At 41.3% G+C, this 19,174-nt stretch overlaps 1 protein-coding gene and 1 pseudogene across 1 annotated transcript; both read right to left on the bottom strand.

Annotated features, from left to right (window-relative positions):
- Positions 1–306: 306 nt before the first annotated feature.
- Positions 307–15,962, bottom strand: LOC139311936 (zinc finger protein 721-like; annotated as a pseudogene).
- On the bottom strand, positions 2,336–7,953 carry LOC139311926 (zinc finger protein 197-like). Its single transcript, XM_070936451.1, has 7 exons — positions 7,844–7,953; positions 5,873–6,448; positions 5,502–5,619; positions 5,311–5,390; positions 4,425–4,551; positions 2,759–2,907; positions 2,336–2,637 (listed from the first exon to the last, which is right to left on the bottom strand). Exons 2-7 carry the CDS (start codon positions 6,380–6,382, stop codon positions 2,422–2,424), a joined length of 1,200 nt encoding a protein of 399 aa, XP_070792552.1. The 5' UTR covers positions 6,383–6,448; positions 7,844–7,953; the 3' UTR covers positions 2,336–2,421.
- Positions 15,963–19,174: the final 3,212 nt, after the last annotated feature.

The raw sequence follows: 19,174 nt of genomic DNA on the forward strand, positions 1-19,174 counted from the left end.
ATAAAAGAAGAGTTTTATTGTTTTTATATGAGGTTTTATATTTTGTAAGCCGAAAACAGTCAGAGAAGGGGCTCAGCCCTGATACTTAACTCAACAGAAGTATTGAGGCAACAACAAGAGGTTTCCGATAACCACTACTAAAAGTTGTGCTTTTTTTAATCTAAAAGATACTTGAAGAATAACATTATAGTTGTGTTTGATATTTGAAACAATATAATGAAAAACAATTAGAAATATTTCTACATACATTTCAGTATTTGGACTTGGCAAAAACCACAAGCAGGATTAGGGATTCACTGTGTTCTGGTTTGCACTAGAAAGGCAATTTATGAATGCATATCTAAGAAGGTAAACAATTTATTTGAATTATTTATTTATTTTTATTTCATTTATTCAATTTATATGCCGCCTCTCTCCGAAGACCCAGGGCGGCTCACAATACACTCAAAAAATGACTATAAAAGGACTTAAAAATTAAATTACTCAAATGGTACTTGTATGAGATTTTAGACAACTATAGGTAGTCGTCGATTTACTACAGTTCATTTAGTGATTGTTCAAAGTTACAGCAGCATGGAAAAAAGTGACTTATGACCATTTTTCACACTTTTGCAACATCCCCAAGGTCACCTGATCCAACGTCAGATGCTTGGCAACAGATTTATGACATTTGCAGAGTCCCTGGATCATGTGATCACCTTTTGTGAGCTTCTAACAAGCAAATCCAATGGGGAAGCCAGATTCATTTCATAACAGTATTACTAACTTAACAACTATTGTGAGTCACTTAACAAATGTGGCAAGAAAAGTCGTCAAATGGCACAAAACGCAATAACTGTCTCGCTTAGCAACAGAAATTTTGGCCTCAATTGCAGTCATATGACGAGAACTACTTGGAGAAAAAAGAAGCTCACAAAAAGTCCTCTCCACACTGCAGATCTTTATTTGACTTCTATCTTGTGTGGATCCTCTTGTGGCGATGAAGATGACTGCTATAAGTAAAGCTCTTTCCACACTCCATGCATTTATAAGGTCTTTCTCCTGTGTGGCTCCTCTTGTGGCGATGAAGATGACTGCTATAAGTAAAGCTCTTTCCACACTCCATGCATTTATAAGGTCTTTCTCCTGTGTGGATCTTCTTGTGGCGATGAAGATGACTGCTATAAGTAAAGGTCTTTCCACACTCCATGCATTTATAAGGTCTTTCTCCTGTGTGGCTCCTCTTGTGGGAATCAAGGTTACCGCTACAAGTAAATGTCTTTCCACACTCAGTACATTTATAAGGTCTTTCTCCTGTGTGGATCCTCTTGTGGGAATTAAGGTAATGGCTACGAGTAAATGTCTTTCCACACTCACTACATTTATAAGGCTTCTCTCCTGTGTGGATCCTCTTGTGGAAATTAAGACTGCTGCTACAAGTAAATCCCTTTCCACATTCCATGCATTTATAAGGTCTTTCTCCTGTGTGGATCCTTTGATGGATTATAAGGGACTCAGAATAACAGAAGGTCTTTCCACACTCAATGCATTTATACGTTTGTTCTCTTTTGTGGATCCTCTTGTGGGAATTAAGTCTACTCATAGCAGTAAAGGTCTTTCCACACTCAATGCATTCATAAGGTCTCTCTCCTGTGTGGATCCTTTGATGGATTATAAGGGACTCAGAATAACAGAAGGTCTTTCCACACTCAATGCATTTATACGTTTGTTCTCTTTTGTGGATCCTCTTGTGGGAATTAAGTCTACTCATAGCAGTAAAGGTCTTTCCACACTCCATGCATTCATAAGGTCTCTCTCCTGTGTGGATCCTTTGATGGATTATAAGGGACTCAGAATAACAGAAGCTCTTTCCACACTCAATGCATTTATACGTTTGTTCTCTTTTGTGGATCCTCTTGTGGGAATTAAGTCTACTCATAGCAGTAAAGGTCTTTCCACACTCCATGCATTTATAAGGTCTTTCTCCTGTGTGGATCCTCTTGTGGGAATCAAGGTTACTGCTACGAATAAATGTCTTTCCACACTCACTACATTTATAAGGTCTCTCTCCTGTGTGGATCCTCTTGTGGAAATTAAGACTGCTGCTACAAGTAAAGGTCTTTCCACACTCCATGCATTTATAAGGTCTTTCTCCTGTGTGGATCCTCTTGTGGGAATTAAGACTGCTGCTACAAGTAAAGGTCTTTCCACACTCCATGCATTTATAAGGTCTTTCTCCTGTGTGGATCCTCTTGTGGGATTTAAGGTGCTTGCTTAAAGTAAATCCCTTTCCACACTCCATGCATTTATAAAGTCTTTCTCCTGTGTGGATCCTTTGATGGATTATAAGGGACTCAGAATAACAGAAGGTCTTTCCACACTCCATGCATTTATACGTTTGTTCTCTTTTGTGGATCCTCTTGTGGGAATTAAGATGACTGCTTAAATAAAAGGCCTTTCCGCAATCCATGCATTTATAAGGCTTCTCTCCTGCGTGGATCTTCTTGTGGTAATAAAGATTACTGCTACAAGTAAAGGTCTTTCCACACTCCATACATTTATATGTTCGTTCTCCTTTGTGGATCCTCTGGTGGGAATGAAGATGACTGCTACGATTAAAGGACTTTCCACACTCCATGCAGGTAAATCGTTTCCCTTCTGAATGTGTATTTTTATGAGAAAAGAGATTATCGGATATATTGAACCTCTTTCTACACTCCATGGATTTATATGGTCTTTCTCTCTTATTGATCACTGTATGGTTAGGAAGCCAACTGACCTGAGGAAGGCCTTTTTTAACTCCACTTTGTGATTGCTTTGTTTCATCACGCTTTGGTTTCATCTGATCTACAAATTTCCTTTTCCTCCCTTTTGAATGGATCGCTTGGTGTTCCTCCTTGCAATTCTTATTGTCTTCTCTATTACAGCCTTGAAAAAGAAAAATGAAAACTGTACCAAGAATAGGGGAACAAGCAAAACTTTTCTTCTGAATCGTCAATGTATTTCAGCTGTTTTGTTGGCAAACATGAAGAATCCAAACAAAGATAATAGCAAAGACCCATTTCCAAGTGAAATGATCCCCATATAATAGGATTGGATCACAGCCCTGATTTAATCTTTCATATGGGACAATTCCATGCTGCCAAAAACTCCCAAAGTGCACTGGAAACTGTGTCATAATGGGGCAGCAACATACCCAGCACTTCCCAACTTCAATAAAAGTCTCATCTCCACTTGTCTACAGAGCAGAATTTTTGAAAGTCAGAGGGAATTTCTGGATGGCAATATCTCCCTACCCTCAATTTAGGCTAAAGCCAATTCCAGTACACAAGTGGGCATATCTCTAAGAAGGGAACATGCCTCTCAGAGGTCATCTGGTCTTCGTTATAGCAGCTCAGGGCCATCGGGAACCCAGTGACCAGGTTCAGGAGGGAATAACGAATCTTGGTAGCCAGGATCTTGCTCTGTCCATTCAGCCTCTTCCTCAGAGTCTTCCTAATATCTTTTATGAAATGAGTATTTTGTATTTCATGAGCAGAATGCTTTTTGAAAAAACAAACAATTTACTTTATGTAAAAAGCCAGGCTATGCTGTTTTTCTTTCAATATATTTCCTTCTTCCATAAAGTCAGTTTGGTCAAAAGGTTAAGACACCGGGCTAGAAACTAATAAATTAACAGATATTTAAAAAAAAAAATACTTTGTCATTCTTGGGTACCAATAAGGAGAAAAAAATGAATTTCAACAAATATAGAATCAAGCAGTAGCATAACAAAATTGATAAAAGTGAAGGGAGTCTGAATACATTCTGAATGCATTCCATATCCTTCCTTTATTTTTTGTAAATAAAGGCAGCAGACAAACCAAAATTTTTTCTTCCTGCTGTTTTCCATACAACAATCCTGTGAAATGGATTGGAGAGAGTTTTGGCTCAAAGTCACCCAGCCAGCATTCATGCCTAAGGCAGAACAAGTACTCACTCACAGTCACCCAGTTTCTACCCTGGTGTCTTAACCCTTTGACCAAACTGATTTTATGGAAGAAGGAAATTTATTCAAAGAAAAACTGGAAATCTGCAGGTTGTGTCTATGGAGAAGATAATTTTGACTCACTTGGTGCTTTACTGTTTTATCCCATGTATAAATATTTTTCAGCAATGTAATTGCTGAAAAATATTTCATCTTATTTGTTTTGATAAAAAAATAGCATCATGCTTTTTTAACACTTAAGAAAAAAAGAAAAGAAATTGTTTTCTTTAAAAAAATGCTTTCTGCTCATAAAACACAAAATAACCCCTTTCAACAACTGTTGAATCATGCTACAGCGTAACAAAATTCTACAAAGTCAGAATCCTTTCTGAATGCATTGTAAATAAATGATTTTTTTCCCCAAAAATAACATTCAAGCCCCTTCTCTACATTCCTGAGCACAGAAAGGAATTCTTACCCAGGTAAGCCAGATTCCTGGAATTCTCCAGCATGACTTCTCTGTGGAGTTCTCTTTGGTCAGGATCCAGTTGAGACCACTCCTCCTTGGAGAAATACACGGCCACTTCCTCAAAAGACACAACATCCTGAACAAGGACACAAGTTTCCTTATTAACAGATAATTCCAAGAATAATGAAATAATTTTCTTCCACCAATTCTAGGAAAGAGATCTAGTGAATAAAATGGGTATTTTCTGCAGTATTAAGAATAAGATCTCACCGCTTTTGGCTGATGGCACAACTAAATCATATTTGATCAAGCTGGAAGTGTTTGGAATGCCTTATGGTATAGGCAAAAATATTCTTGATCAATTGACAGTTGGGTCTTAAATCTACTACTTGTCAGTGACTCCCATTCTTCCTAGGATGGGAAGAGCAAAATACTGGCAAAACCCAGCTGACATGTTTTCCAATGGCTCATTTTATCCATTGAGGGACCAACGTACCCCAACTCCACACCTTCATGAAGGAGTTGGAAGAGCTTGTAATAGAACTCTATATGTCTATGGAGATTCTCAATCACCAGGTCACGGTAGTCCCAAAGATGCTTTTCAAAAGGCAAAAAAAGAATATTTTCTTTATAATGGTGTGTGTGAACAACCCTGGGAGACAGAAGGAAGAGCCCCGATGCTAACAACAGTCTGGTCAATGAAATCTGAAAATGAAGAAGGAGAGGTGGAAAAGGCATCTCACAAAGGATCCCCTCAAAACGGAGAGTGTGAATGTTCAGTGACCTGATGTCAAATTCATATTGCTTAGAAACAACAATTTTATACATTGAACTCTAGAACAAAATAAAATCTATCCAAGATTCATGGACCTTTTCTTATGTTTCTTCTCCTTACCTGAAGTAGCGGTTCAGCTAATCCTTCAACTTCATCAGAAAGAGGTGATTCTAAAAACTCCAAGGACAGCTTCCTACTCTCTGTGAGAAAGAGAAAAATACTGGAAGCAGATTTCTTAAAGAGAGACACTCCAATAAAGCAGAGCAAAAGAATCAGCTAAATATTGAACTCTCACAGTAAGAGCTTGTTACCTGGAGTGGTGTCCTGAGTTTGATCTTTGTGTAAGGTCTCCATGAACAGCAGCTCTTGAGAACATTTGAATGAACTTTTCCTGTTCTTGGGATACTCAGTCACAGCTTCCGTGCATTTCTGGACATGATGTGACACAAGAAAAAAAGGAAAAGTACACAGATAAAAATTATCATACTGCATTTTCAAACTAGCAGGCCTCAATGTCCATTGCTGAAACTCGAAAGAGAACAGAAGAATTGCCCCAAATACATCCTCTAGAAGAATAGAACAGATGCCCTTAGGAATTAATAATCCCAGAAAAATCTGCCAGAAAGGAATTGACAAATTCAGAGAGATCCTCTTTAGAGCTGCCATGATTCCATTCTCCCACCTGCAACTCTTCCTGCATGTTTTCCTCCTCCTGAGTCAGCAAGAAGCCTTCAGCCAGGGACACCGCCTGGGAACTGGTCTCTGCTCCACACTCCCGCACCCATTTTCCCATCTCTGGGGGAAGGACAGCCAGGAATTGTTCCAGGAGCACCAGGTCCAGCATCTGAGCCTTGGTGTGTTTTTCTGGTTGCAGCCACTGACGACAAAGGTAGTGAAGCTGAGTGCAAACATCTCGGGGACGGCTCCCCTCCTGAAACTGCACTTTTGTGAAGTGACAACATTGGACCTCTGAACTATTGGATGCCTCTTCGTGGCTCTTCTGCCCAGGACTTGCTCCATTCTTCCCACAGCTCCAAGGCTGAGCAGCTGGAGGGCCTTTTCTAACTTCTGCAACTGCTGGGTGTTGTCCCTCCATCTTCTCTCTGGTCTCTAATAAAGCTCCAAAATGCACCCATGGGTCTCCGTTGGTCTTTCTGTTCACAAGAGGTCTGGCCAAATTTTCCAAGGCCATTCAGCTCTCTCTTCCCAGACAAGATTTGTAAGATTCCCGAAGAACCAGAAATTTTTTTTGATGTATCTGAGATGGAAAAATGGGGAGGAGGGGAGGGGAGGGAAGATTAAGTAAAGAAATTTGTATGAACCCACCAAGGTTTGAGGGAAAATCTTATTAGCCAGCTTGCTCTCTCTACATATCGGAAAATTTGCCTTCAGGATCAATGTCTATCAAAATATTGGAAAAATACATTTAAATGAGTATTTGATTTCTACTTCCTAGTTTCTATTAAAAATTTAGTTTTTATTCTTACGTCTTCTGTATTACTTTTGTAAATTGCTCTAGGCAGAGATTATACATAATGCTCCTTCTTACTGTTTTTCCCCCAACAACAGCCCTGTGAAGTAGATTGGGCTGAGACTGGGATGGGCTGAAGGCTTTCATGCCAAAGGTTGGACTAGAAGTTACTCTCCTGTGTCAGGGCATTGATTAATCCCATAATTGGCTCTGGGACAAATCACCCTGATTAGAGGATGGATCGAGGCTTTATCCAAGTTGCAATACTCTGAAAAGAAAACCCGAAGAAAAGTTCTCTAATAAAACTCATTTATTTGTTATAAAGAAAATAAAACACCTCACTAACTAAGAAAGATAATTGCTACATTTTGAAATAGTTCGGGCCAGCTGCTTTCCAGCAACGGGCACCCGTGGCAAGAGAACAAAGGGAAAAAAGTGTGTGAAGGAATGTGGGTGGATGGACATGCCTAGTAGCTTTTGATAACAATTCTTGGCAAGGTACGGAAAGTCTGATAGTCCAGAAATGATGAAGCTCAGCTGGTAAATAAAATAACGCACTGACATCCTGGTTTCAAAGCCTTGTGCTTTCATCACTGAGCCAAATGGTCTCTCTGGCTAATCATAATGTAATACAGTATAATTTAAAAGACAGTTTAATAGCATTTCTATGGCTGCATAGTTAAGAACAAGTCCTTGCACCCCTTGCCCCCAACTCCTTACACACGGAGTTGAAGCCTTGCATGCAAAGCCAGCAGGAGGGACTCCGACCGCTCGCTTCTCTCGGCCCTTATAAAAAGGGGAAGGCGAGGGAAACCCCTTCGGAAAACGGGGCCATGAAATATGCAGGAAACTGTCCAGGAGTCACGACTGACTTGGAGGCAGAAATCTCTGTTTTGCAGAGACGACCTCTCCTCCTCTCCCTCCATGCAAAGCTCTTCCCGTCGAAATGGATTGTAAATCCTCTTTTCTGCGACCCTGGTTTTTTTTCCCCCTGGGGGCAAATGGAAGGGCGCGAAGCTTTGCTTTCTCCCCTGCCTGGCCCTTGCATGCCCAGGGACGGCAGGGGAACATGGGGCCAATGGCTCCCCCTCCCCCTTTCCACGACTCCGAGCCTGATGAATGTGAGCGTCCAGCGCGGGAGAAAAGTCACCCACCCACCCAGTCACTGACCCCCCCACTCACGTCTGGATCTCCAAGTCCAAGTCTTCCCTGCAGCCTCTTCCCTTCCCTGAAAGGCTCCTCCGGGCACTGGAGAACGTTCCAAGCCTCGGGAGTCTCGCATCCCTCTTGACTTGGGAAAGAGACCGGCGCATGCTCAGTTCTCTCGTAAGCGAGGGAGGGAGGGAGCTGCACCGCTCTTCGAGGGCGCCCCCTAGAGGATCCTGTGTGCATTGCGAGAAGACCCTGCAAGGGCTCAGGACGTCATGTTCCATTCGTGTCTGGGGTGATGGGCATTAAACTTGAAGGAAAGGTTCCCTCTAACCAGTGGTGGGATTCAAGTAATTTAACAACCGGTTCTCTGCCCTAATGATTTCTTCCAACAACCAGTTTGCCAAACTGCTCAGAAGATTAACAACCGGTTCTCCCGAAGTGGTACGAACTGGCTGAATCCCACCACTGCCTCTAACGTAGCCTATCTAGAAAGGAAATGACCTCTCCAGCAAGCATCAGTTTGTAGATTTTACCTCTTTTTAATCTCTAAGAACTGTCTGTGATCTTGTGAAGATTGAGAAAATCTCTGTGGAGACTCAAAAATCCCTTTCTTGAAGAGCAGCTTCTCTGAAGGGTCTCTAGGGATTCCCAAGAGGAGGCCTCAAAAATGAGCAAAATCCTGTCAGAAATGGCAGGGCGGTCAAAAGACAAGGAAGAAAAGTCTCTCCATGAAACCTGGTCTGTGTCTTGTGGCTGATGGCAAACTCAGCCTTGAAGTGTGGGGAGATCAGGGGGCTGGCAGAGATACAGGGAGGAAAGCAACAGGTTGAGGAAAATTGAGATTTGTATTGATTTTTTCTTAGTGAGTTTTCAGTGAGTTCAATTATTACAGCTTCCTTTCCAAATTCATGCCTCTGCTTAGCCAAGGAAACACTAAAGGCAGCCTGTAATACTGAGAATAACCATACATCCCAATGAAAATGAAGCATTAAAAGAAAAGTTCCAAAATGGAGTGAAAGCTCAAACTTGTGGACCTTTAATTTTTTTTTACCTCAAAACAAGCCGCCATGATGGAGAAATTAAGATTGGGAGAATAAAGTCTCATATGTGACTAGAGAAAAAGTGGAATCACAAAATGAAGGAAAGCAAATACTGAAAAATAAATATAAATCTTAAATACGAGGCAAAAAAAAGAGAGAGAGAGATGAATAGTTTTATTTTGGTTGTTGAATAGGCAATACACCTTAAGAGCTTTTTTGCATTGGTGCAAAATGCAGCGGTCCATATGGTTTTGTGCAAATCCCATTGTGCACATGCATTACCTTTCCTGCGGGAGCTGCATTGGCTGCCGATTTTCTTCCGGGTGCAATTCAAGGTGTTGGTTGTCACCTTTAAAGCCCTTCGTGGCTTGGGACCAGGTTATCTGAGAGACCATCCCTTGCCAGTCACATCTACCCGACCCATCAGAGTGGGCAAGCAGGGAATGGTGCAGGTCCTATCCCCCAGGGAGATATACCTTGTGGGACCCAGAAGGGCCTTCTCTGTGGGGGCCCCCTCTCTGTGTAACATCATCCCCCAAAGATTTGAATGGCCCCCACTCTAGGACTCTCCCAGAAGGAGCTGAAAACCTGGTTCTGCCACTGGGAACCCAGAGCGGGATGGAGCACATTAAGTAGCTCATGTGAGGTGCTGTCACCATGGTAGGGGGTTATTTTATTATATTAATTTATTATATGACTCTTCTTCAATAAAAGAATAAAAGAAGAGTTTTATTGTTTTTATATGAGGTTTTATATTTTGTAAGCCGAAAACAGCCAGAGAAGGGGCTCAGCCCTGATACTTAACTCAACAGAAGTATTGAGGCAACAACAAGAGGTTTCCGATAACCACTACTAAAAGTTGTGCTTTTTTTTTATCTAAAAGATACTTGAAGAATAACATTATAGTTGTGTTTGATATTTGAAACCATATAATGAAAAACAATTAGAAATATTTCTACATGCAGAGAAGACCTTTGAGTATTTGGACTTGGCAAAAACCACAAGCAGGATTAGGGATTCGCCGTGTTCTGGTTTGCACTAGAAAGGCAATTTATGAATGCATATCTAAGAAGGTAAACAATTTATTTGAATTATTTATTTATTTTTATTTCATTTATTCAATTTATATGCCGCCTCTCTCCGAAGACCCAGGGCGGCTCACAATACACTCAAAAAATGACTATAAAAGGACTTAAAAATTAAATTACTCAAATGGTACTTGTATGAGATTTTAGACAACTATAGGTAGTCGTCGATTTACTACAGTTCATTTAGTGATTGTTCAAAGTTACAGCAGCATGGAAAAAAGTGACTTATGACCATTTTTCACACTTTTGCAACATCCCCAAGGTCACCTGATCCAACGTCAGATGCTTGGCAACAGATTTATGACATTTGCAGAGTCCCTGGATCATGTGATCACCTTTTGTGAGCTTCTAACAAGCAAATCCAATGGGGAAGCCAGATTCTTCATTTCATAACAGTATTACTAACTTAACAACTATTGTGAGTCACTTAACAAATGTGGCAAGAAAAGTCGTCAAATGGCACAAAACGCAATAACTGTCTCGCTTAGCAACAGAAATTTTGGCCTCAATTGCAGTCATATGACGAGAACTACTTGGAGAAAAAAGAAGCTCACAAAAAGCCCTCTCCACACTGCAGATCTTTATTTGACTTCTATCTTGTGTGGATCCTCTTGTGGCGATGAAGATGACTGCTATAAGTAAAGCTCTTTCCACACTCCATGCATTTATAAGGTCTTTCTCCTGTGTGGCTCCTCTTGTGGCGATGAAGATGACTGCTATAAGTAAAGCTCTTTCCACACTCCATGCATTTATAAGGTCTTTCTCCTGTGTGGATCTTCTTGTGGCGATGAAGATGACTGCTATAAGTAAAGGTCTTTCCACACTCCATGCATTTATAAGGTCTTTCTCCTGTGTGGCTCCTCTTGTGGGAATCAAGGTTACCGCTACAAGTAAATGTCTTTCCACACTCAGTACATTTATAAGGTCTTTCTCCTGTGTGGATCCTCTTGTGGGAATTAAGGTAATGGCTACGAGTAAATGTCTTTCCACACTCACTACATTTATAAGGCTTCTCTCCTGTGTGGATCCTCTTGTGGAAATTAAGACTGCTGCTACAAGTAAATCCCTTTCCACATTCCATGCATTTATAAGGTCTTTCTCCTGTGTGGATCCTTTGATGGATTATAAGGGACTCAGAATAACAGAAGGTCTTTCCACACTCAATGCATTTATACGTTTGTTCTCTTTTGTGGATCCTCTTGTGGGAATTAAGTCTACTCATAGCAGTAAAGGTCTTTCCACACTCAATGCATTCATAAGGTCTCTCTCCTGTGTGGATCCTTTGATGGATTATAAGGGACTCAGAATAACAGAAGGTCTTTCCACACTCAATGCATTTATACGTTTGTTCTCTTTTGTGGATCCTCTTGTGGGAATTAAGTCTACTCATAGCAGTAAAGGTCTTTCCACAGTCCATGCATTCATAAGGTCTCTCTCCTGTGTGGATCCTTTGATGGATTATAAGGGACTCAGAATAACAGAAGCTCTTTCCACACTCAATGCATTTATACGTTTGTTCTCTTTTGTGGATCCTCTTGTGGGAATTAAGTCTACTCATAGCAGTAAAGGTCTTTCCACACTCCATGCATTTATAAAGTCTTTCTCCTGTGTGGATCCTCCTGTGGGAATCAAGGTTACTGCTACGAGTAAATGTCTTTCCACACTCACTACATTTATAAGGTCTCTCTCCTGTGTGGATCCTCTTGTGGAAATTAAGACTGCTGCTACAAGTAAAGGTCTTTCCACACTCCATGCATTTATAAGGACTTTCTCCTGTGTGGATCCTCTTGTGGGAATTAAGACTGCTGCTACAAGTAAAGGTCTTTCCACACTCCATGCATTTATAAGGTCTTTCTCCTGTGTGGATCCTCTTGTGGGATTTAAGGTGCTTGCTTAAAGTAAATCCCTTTCCACACTCCATGCATTTATAAGGTCTTTCTCCTGTGTGGATCCTTTGATGGATTATAAGGGACTCAGAATAACAGAAGGTCTTTCCACACTCCATGCATTTATACGTTTGTTCTCTTTTGTGGATCCTCTTGTGGGAATTAAGATGACTGCTTAAATAAAAGGCCTTTCCGCAATCCATGCATTTATAAGGCTTCTCTCCTGCGTGGATCTTCTTGTGGTAATAAAGATTACTGCTACAAGTAAAGGTCTTTCCACACTCCATACATTTATATGTTCGTTCTCCTTTGTGGATCCTCTGGTGGGAATGAAGATGACTGCTACGATTAAAGGACTTTCCACACTCCATGCAGGTAAATCGTTTCCCTTCTGAATGTGTATTTTCATGAGAAAAGAGATTATCGGATATATTGAACCTCTTTGTACACTCCATGGATTTATATGGTCTTTCTCTCTTATTGATCACTGTATGGTTAGGAAGCCAACTGACCTGAGGAAGGCCTTTTTTAACTCCACTTTGTGATTGCTTTGTTTCATCACTCTTTGGTTTCATCTGATCTACAAATTTCCTTTTCCTCCCTTTTGAATGGATCGCTTGGTGTTCCTCCTTGCAATTCTTATTGTCTTCTCTATTACAGCCTTGAAAAAGAAAAATGAAAACTGTACCAAGAATAGGGGAACAAGCAAAACTTTTCTTCTGAATCGTCAATGTATTTCAGCTGTTTTGTTGGCAAACATGAAGAGTCCAAACAAAGATAACAGCAAAGACCCATTTCCAAGTGAAATGATCCCCATATAATAGGATTGGATCACAGCCCTGATTTAATCTTTCATATGGGACAATTCCATGCTGCCAAAAACTCCCAAAGTGCACTGGAAACTGTGTCATAATGGGGCAGCAACATACCCAGCACTTCCCAACTTCAATAAAAGTCTCATCTCCACTTGTCTACAGAGCAGAATTTTTGAAAGTCAGAGGGAATTTCTGGATGGCAATACCTCCCTACCCTCAATTTAGGCTAAAGCCAAATCCAGTACACAAGTGGGCATATCTCTAAGAAGGGAACATGCCTCTCAGAGGTCATCTGGTCTTCGTTATAGCAGCTCAGGGCCATCGGGAACACAATGACCAGGTTCAGGAGGGAATAACGAATCTTGGTAGCCAGGATCTTGCTCTGTCCATTCAGCCTCTTCCTCAGAGTCTTCCTAATATCTTTTATGAAATGAGTATTTTGTATTTCATGAGCAGAATGCTTTTTGAAAAAACAAACAATTTACTTTATGTAAAAAGCCAGGCTATGCTGTTTTTCTTTCAATATATTTCCTTCTTCCATAAAGTCAGTTTGGTCAAAAGGTTAAGACACCGGGCTAGAAACTAATAAAGTAACAGATATTTAAAAAAAAAATACTTTGTCATTCTTGGGTACCAATAAGGAGAAAAAAATGAATTTCAACAAATATAGAATCAAGCAGTAGCATAACAAAATTGATAAAAGTGAAGGGAGTCTGAATACATTCTGAATGCATTCCATATCCTTCCTTTATTTTTTGTAAATAAAGGCAGCAGACAAACCAAAATTTTTTCTTCCTGCTGTTTTCCATACAACAATCCTGTGAAATGGATTGGAGAGAGTTTTGGCTCAAAGTCACCCAGCCAGCATTCATGCCTAAGGCAGAACAAGTACTCACTCACAGTCACCCAGTTTCTACCCTGGTGTCTTAACCCTTTGACCAAACTGATTTTATGGAAGAAGGAAATTTATTCAAAGAAAAACTGGAAATCTGCAGGTTGTGTCTATGGAGAAGATAATTTTGACTCACTTGGTGCTTTACTGTTTTATCCCATGTATAAATATTTTTCAGCAATGTAATTGCTGAAAAATATTTCATCTTATTTGTTTTGATAAAAAAATAGCATCATGCTTTTTTAACACTTAAGAAAAAAAGAAAAGAAATTGTTTTCTTTAAAAAAATGCTTTCTGCTCATAAAACACAAAATAACCCCTTTCAACAACTGTTGAATCATGCTACAGCATAACAAAATTCTACAAAGTCAGAATGCTTTCTGAATGCATTGTATAGAAATGATTTTTTTCCCCAGAAATAACATTTAAGCCCCTTCTCTACATTCCTGAGCACAGAAAGGAATTCTTACCCAGGTAAGCCAGATTCCTGGAATTCTCCAGCATGACTTCTCTGTAGAGCACTTTTTGGTCAGCATCCAGTTGAGACCACTCCTCCTTGGAGAAATACACGGCCACTTCCTCAAAAGACACAACATCCTGAACAAGGACACAAGTTTCCTTATTAACAGATAATTCCAAGAATAATGAAATAATTTTCTTCCACCAATTCTAGGAAAGAGATCTAGTGAATAAAATGGGTATTTTCTGCAGTATTAAGAATAAGATCTCACCGCTTTTGGCTGATGGCACAACTAAATCATATTTGATCAAGCTGGAAGTGTTTGGAATGCCTTATGGTATAGGCAAAAATATTCTTGATCAATTGACAGTTGGGTCTTAAATCTACTACTTGTCAGTAACTCCCATTCTTCCTAGGATGGGAAGAGCAAAATACTGGCAAAACCCAGCTGACATGTTTTCCAATGGCTCATTTTATCCATTGAGGGACCAACGTACCCCAACTCCACACCTTCATGAAGAAGTTGGAAGAGCTTGTAATAGAACTCTATATGTCTATGGAGATTCTCAATCACCAGGTCACGGTAGTCCCAAAGATGCTTTTCAAAAGGCAAAAAAAGAATATTTTCTTTATAATGGTGTGTGTGAACAACCCTGGGAGACAGAAGGAAGAGCCCCGATGCTAACAACAGTCTGGTCAATGAAATCTGAAAATGAAGAAGGAGAGGTGGAAAAGGCATCTCACAAAGGATCCCCTCAAAACGGAGAGTGTGAATGTTCAGTGACCTGATGTCAAATTCATATTGCTTAGAAACAACAATTTTATACATTGAACTCTAGAACAAAATAAAATCTATCCAAGATTCATGGACCTTTTCTTATGTTTCTTCTCCTTACCTGAAGTAGCGGTTCAGCTAATCCTTCAACTTCATCAGAAAGAGGTGATTCTAAAAACTCCAAGGACAGCTTCCTACTCTCTGTGAGAAAGAGAAAAATACTGGAAGCAGATTTCTTAAAGAGAGACACTCCAATAAAGCAGAGCAAAAGAATCGGCTAAATATTGAACTCTCACAGTAAGAGCTTGTTACCTGGAGTGGTGTCCTGAGTTTGATCTTTGTGTAAGGTCTCCATGAACAGCAGCTCTTGAGAACATTTGAATGAATTTTTCCTGTTCTTGGGATAGTCAGTCACAGCTTCCGTGCATTTCTGGACATGATGTGACACAAGAAAAAAAGGAAAAGTACACAGATAAAAATTATCATACTGCATTTTCAAACTAGCAGGCCTCAATGTCCATTGCTGAAACTCGAAAGAGAATGAAAGAATTGCCCCAAATACATCCTCTGGAAGAATAGAACAGATGCCCTTAGGAATTAATAATCCCAGAAAATTCTGCCAGAAAGAAATTGACAACTTCAGAGAGATCCTCTTTAGAGCTGCCATGATTCCATTCTCCCACCTGCAACTCTTCTTGCATGTTTTCCTCCTCCTGAGTCAGCAAGAAGCCTTCAGCCAGGGACACCGCCTGGGAACTGGTCTCTGCTCCACACTCCCGCACCCATCTTGCCATCTCTGGGGGAAGGACAGCCAGGAATTGTTCCAGGAGCACCAGGTCCAGCATCTGAGCCTTGGTGTGTTTTTCTGGTTGCAGCCACTGACGACAAAGGTAGTGAAGCTGAGTGCAAACATCTCGGGGACGGCTCCCCTCCTGAAACTGCACTTTTGTGAAGTGACAACATTGGACCTCTGAACTATTGGATGCCTCTTCGTGGCTCTTCTGGCCAGGACTTGCCCCATTCTTCCCACAGCTCCAAGGCTGAGCAGCTGGAGGGCCTTTTCTAACTTCTGCATCTGCTGGGTGTTGTCCCTCCATCTTCTCTCTGGTCTCTAATAAAGCTCCAAAATGCACCCATGGATCTCCACAGGTCTTTCTGTTCACAAGAGGTCTGGCCAAATTTTCCAAGGCCATTCAGCTCTCTTCCCAGACAAGATTTTTAAGATTCCTGAAGAACCAGAAATTTTTTTGATGTATCTGAGATGGAAAAATGGGGAGTACAGGAGGGAAGAGAAGATTAAGTAAAGAAATTTGTATGAACCCACCAAGGTTTGAGGGAAAATCTTATTAGCCAGCTTGCTCTCTCTACATATTGGAAAATTTGCCTTCAGGATCAATGTCTATCAAAATATTGGAAAAATACATTTAAATGAGTATTTGATTTCTACTTCCTAGTTTCTATTAAAAATTTAGTTTTTATTCTTATGTCTTCTGTATTACTTTTGTAAATTACTCTAGGCAGAGATTATACATAATGCTCCTTCTTACTGTTTTCCCCCCAACAACAGCCCTGTGAAGTAGATTGGGCTGAGACTGGGATGGGCTGAAGGCTTTCATGCCAAAGGTTGGACTAGAAGTTAATCTCCTGTGTCAGGGCATTGATTAATCCCATAATTGGCTCTGGGACAAATCACCCTGATTAGAGGATGGATCGAGGCTTTATCCAAGTTGCAATACTCTGAAAAGAAAACCCGAAGAAAAGTTCTCTAATAAAACTCATTTATTTGTTATAAAGAAAATAAAACACCTCACTAACTAAGAAAGATAATTGCTACATTTTGAAATAGTTCGGGCCAGCTGCTTTCCAGCAACGGGCACCCATGGCAAGAGAACAAAGGAAAAAAAGTGTGTGAAGGAATGTGGGTGGATGGACATGCGTAGTAGCTTTTGATAACAATTCTTGGCAAGGTACGGAAAGTCTGATAGTCCAGAAATGATGAAGCTCAGCTGGTAAATAAAATAACGCAGTGACATCCTGGTTTCAAAGCCTTGTGCTTTCATCACTGAGCCAAATGGTCTCTCTGGCTAATCATAATGTAATACAGTATAATTTAAAAGACAGTTTAATAGCATTTCTATGGCTGCATAGTTAAGAACAAGTCCTTGCACCCCTTGCACCCAACTCCTTACACACGGAGTTGAAGCCTTGCATGCAAAGCCAGCAGGAGGGACTCCGACCGCTCGCTTCTCTCGGCCCTTATAAAAAGGGGAAGGCGAGGGAAACCCCTTCGGAAAACGGGGCCATGAAATATGCAGGAAACTGTCCAGGAGTCACGACTGACTTGGAGGCACAAATCTCTGTTTTGCAGAGACGACCTCTCCTCCTCTCCCTCCATGCAAAGCTCTTCCCGTCGAAATGGATTGTAAATCCTCTTTTCTGCGACCCTGTTTTTTTTTTTCCCCCTGGGGGCAAATGGAAGGGCGCGAAGCTTTGCTTTCTCCCCTGCCTGGCCCTTGCATGCCCAGGGACGGCAGGGGAACATGGGGCCAATGGCTCCCCCTCCCCCTTTCCACGACTCCGAGCCTGGTGAATGTGAGCGTCCAGCGCGGGAGAAAAGTCACCCACCCACCCAGTCACTGACCCCCCCACTCACGTCTGGATCTCCAAGTCCAAGTCTTCCCTGCAGCCTCTTCCCTTCCCTGAAAGGCTCCTCCGGGCACTGGAGAACGTTCCAAGCCTCGGGAGTCTCGCATCCCTCTTGACTTGGGAAAGAGACCGGCGCATGCTCAGTTCTCTCGTAAGCGACGGAGGGAGGGAGCTGCGCCGCTCTTCGAGGGCGCCCCCTAGAGGATCCTGTGTGCATTGCGAGAAGACCCTGCAAGGGCTCAGGACGTCATGTTCCATTCGTGTCTGGGGTGATGGGCATTAAACTTGAAGGAAAGGTTCCCTCTAACCAGTGGTGGGATTCAAGTAATTTAACAACCGGTTCTCTGCCCTAATGATTTCTTCCAACAACCAGTTTGCCAAACTGCTCAGAAGATTAACAACCGGTTCTCCCGAAGTGGTACGAACTGGCTGAATCCCACCACTGCCTCTAACGTAGCCTATCTAGAAAGGAAATTACTCTCCAGCAAGCATCAGTTTGTAGATTTTACCTCTTTTTAAGCTCTAAGAACTGTCTGAGATCTTGTGAAGATTGGGAAAATCTCTGTGGAGACTCAAAAATCCCTTTCTTGAAGAGCAGCTTCTCTGAAGGGTCTCTAGGGATTCCCAAGAGGAGGCCTCAAAAATGAGCAAAATCCTGTCAGAAATGGCAGGGCGGTCAAAAGACAAGGAAGAAAAGTCTCTCTATGAAACCTGGTCTGTGTCTTGTGGCTGATGGCAAACTCAGCCTTGAAGTGTGGGGAGATCAGGGGGCTGGCAGAGATACAGGGAGGAAAGCAACAGGTTGAGGAAAATTGAGATTTGTATTGATTTTTTCTTAGTGAGTTTTCAGTGAGTTCAATTATTACAGCTTCCTTTCCAAATTCATGCCTCTGCTTAGCCAAGGAAACACTAAAGGCAGCCTGTAATACTGAGAATAACCATACATCCCAATGAAAATGAAGCATTAAAAGAAAAGTTCCAAAATGGAGTGAAAGCTCAAACTTGTGGACCTTTAATTTTTTTTTACCTCAAAACAAGCCGCCATGATGGAGAAATTAAGATTGGGAGAATAAAGTCTCATATGTGACTAGAGAAAAAGTGGAATCACAAAATGAAGGAAAGCAAATATTGAAAAATAAATATAAATCTCAAATACTACGAGGCGAAAAAAAAAGAGAGAGAGATGAATAGTTTTATTTTGGTTGTTGAATAGGCAATACACCTCAGGAAATTTGAGTAGGAACCTTAAGAGCTTTTTTGCATTGGTGCAAAATGCAGCGGTCCATATGGTTTTGTGCAAATCCCATTGTGCACATGCATTACCTCTCCTGCAGGAGCTGCATTGGCTGCCGATTTGCTTCCGGGTGCAATTCAAGATGTTGGTTGTCACCTTTAAAGCCCTTCATGGCTTGGGACCAGGTTATCTGAGAGACCATCCCTTGCCAGTCACATCTACCCGACCCAACAGAGTGGGCAAGCAGGGAATGGTGCAGGTCCTATCCCCCAGGGAGATATACCTCATGGGACCCAGAAGGGCCTTCTCTGTGGGGGCCCCCTCTCTGTGTAACATCATCCCCCAAAGATTTGAATGGCCCCCACTCTAGGACTCTCCCAGAAGGAGCTGAAAACCTGGTTCTGCCACTGGGAACCCAGAGCGGGATGGAGCACATTAAGTGGCTCATGTGCGGTGCTGTCACCATGGTAGGGGGTTATTTTATTATATTAATTTATTATATGACTCTTCTTCAATAAAAGAATA

Source organism: Pituophis catenifer, unplaced genomic scaffold (genome assembly GCF_029215685.1).
Source record: "Pituophis catenifer annectens isolate HBS135680 unplaced genomic scaffold, rPitCat1.0.hap2 SCAF_2, whole genome shotgun sequence".
In the NCBI taxonomy this organism is placed as follows: domain Eukaryota; kingdom Metazoa; phylum Chordata; class Lepidosauria; order Squamata; family Colubridae; genus Pituophis; species Pituophis catenifer.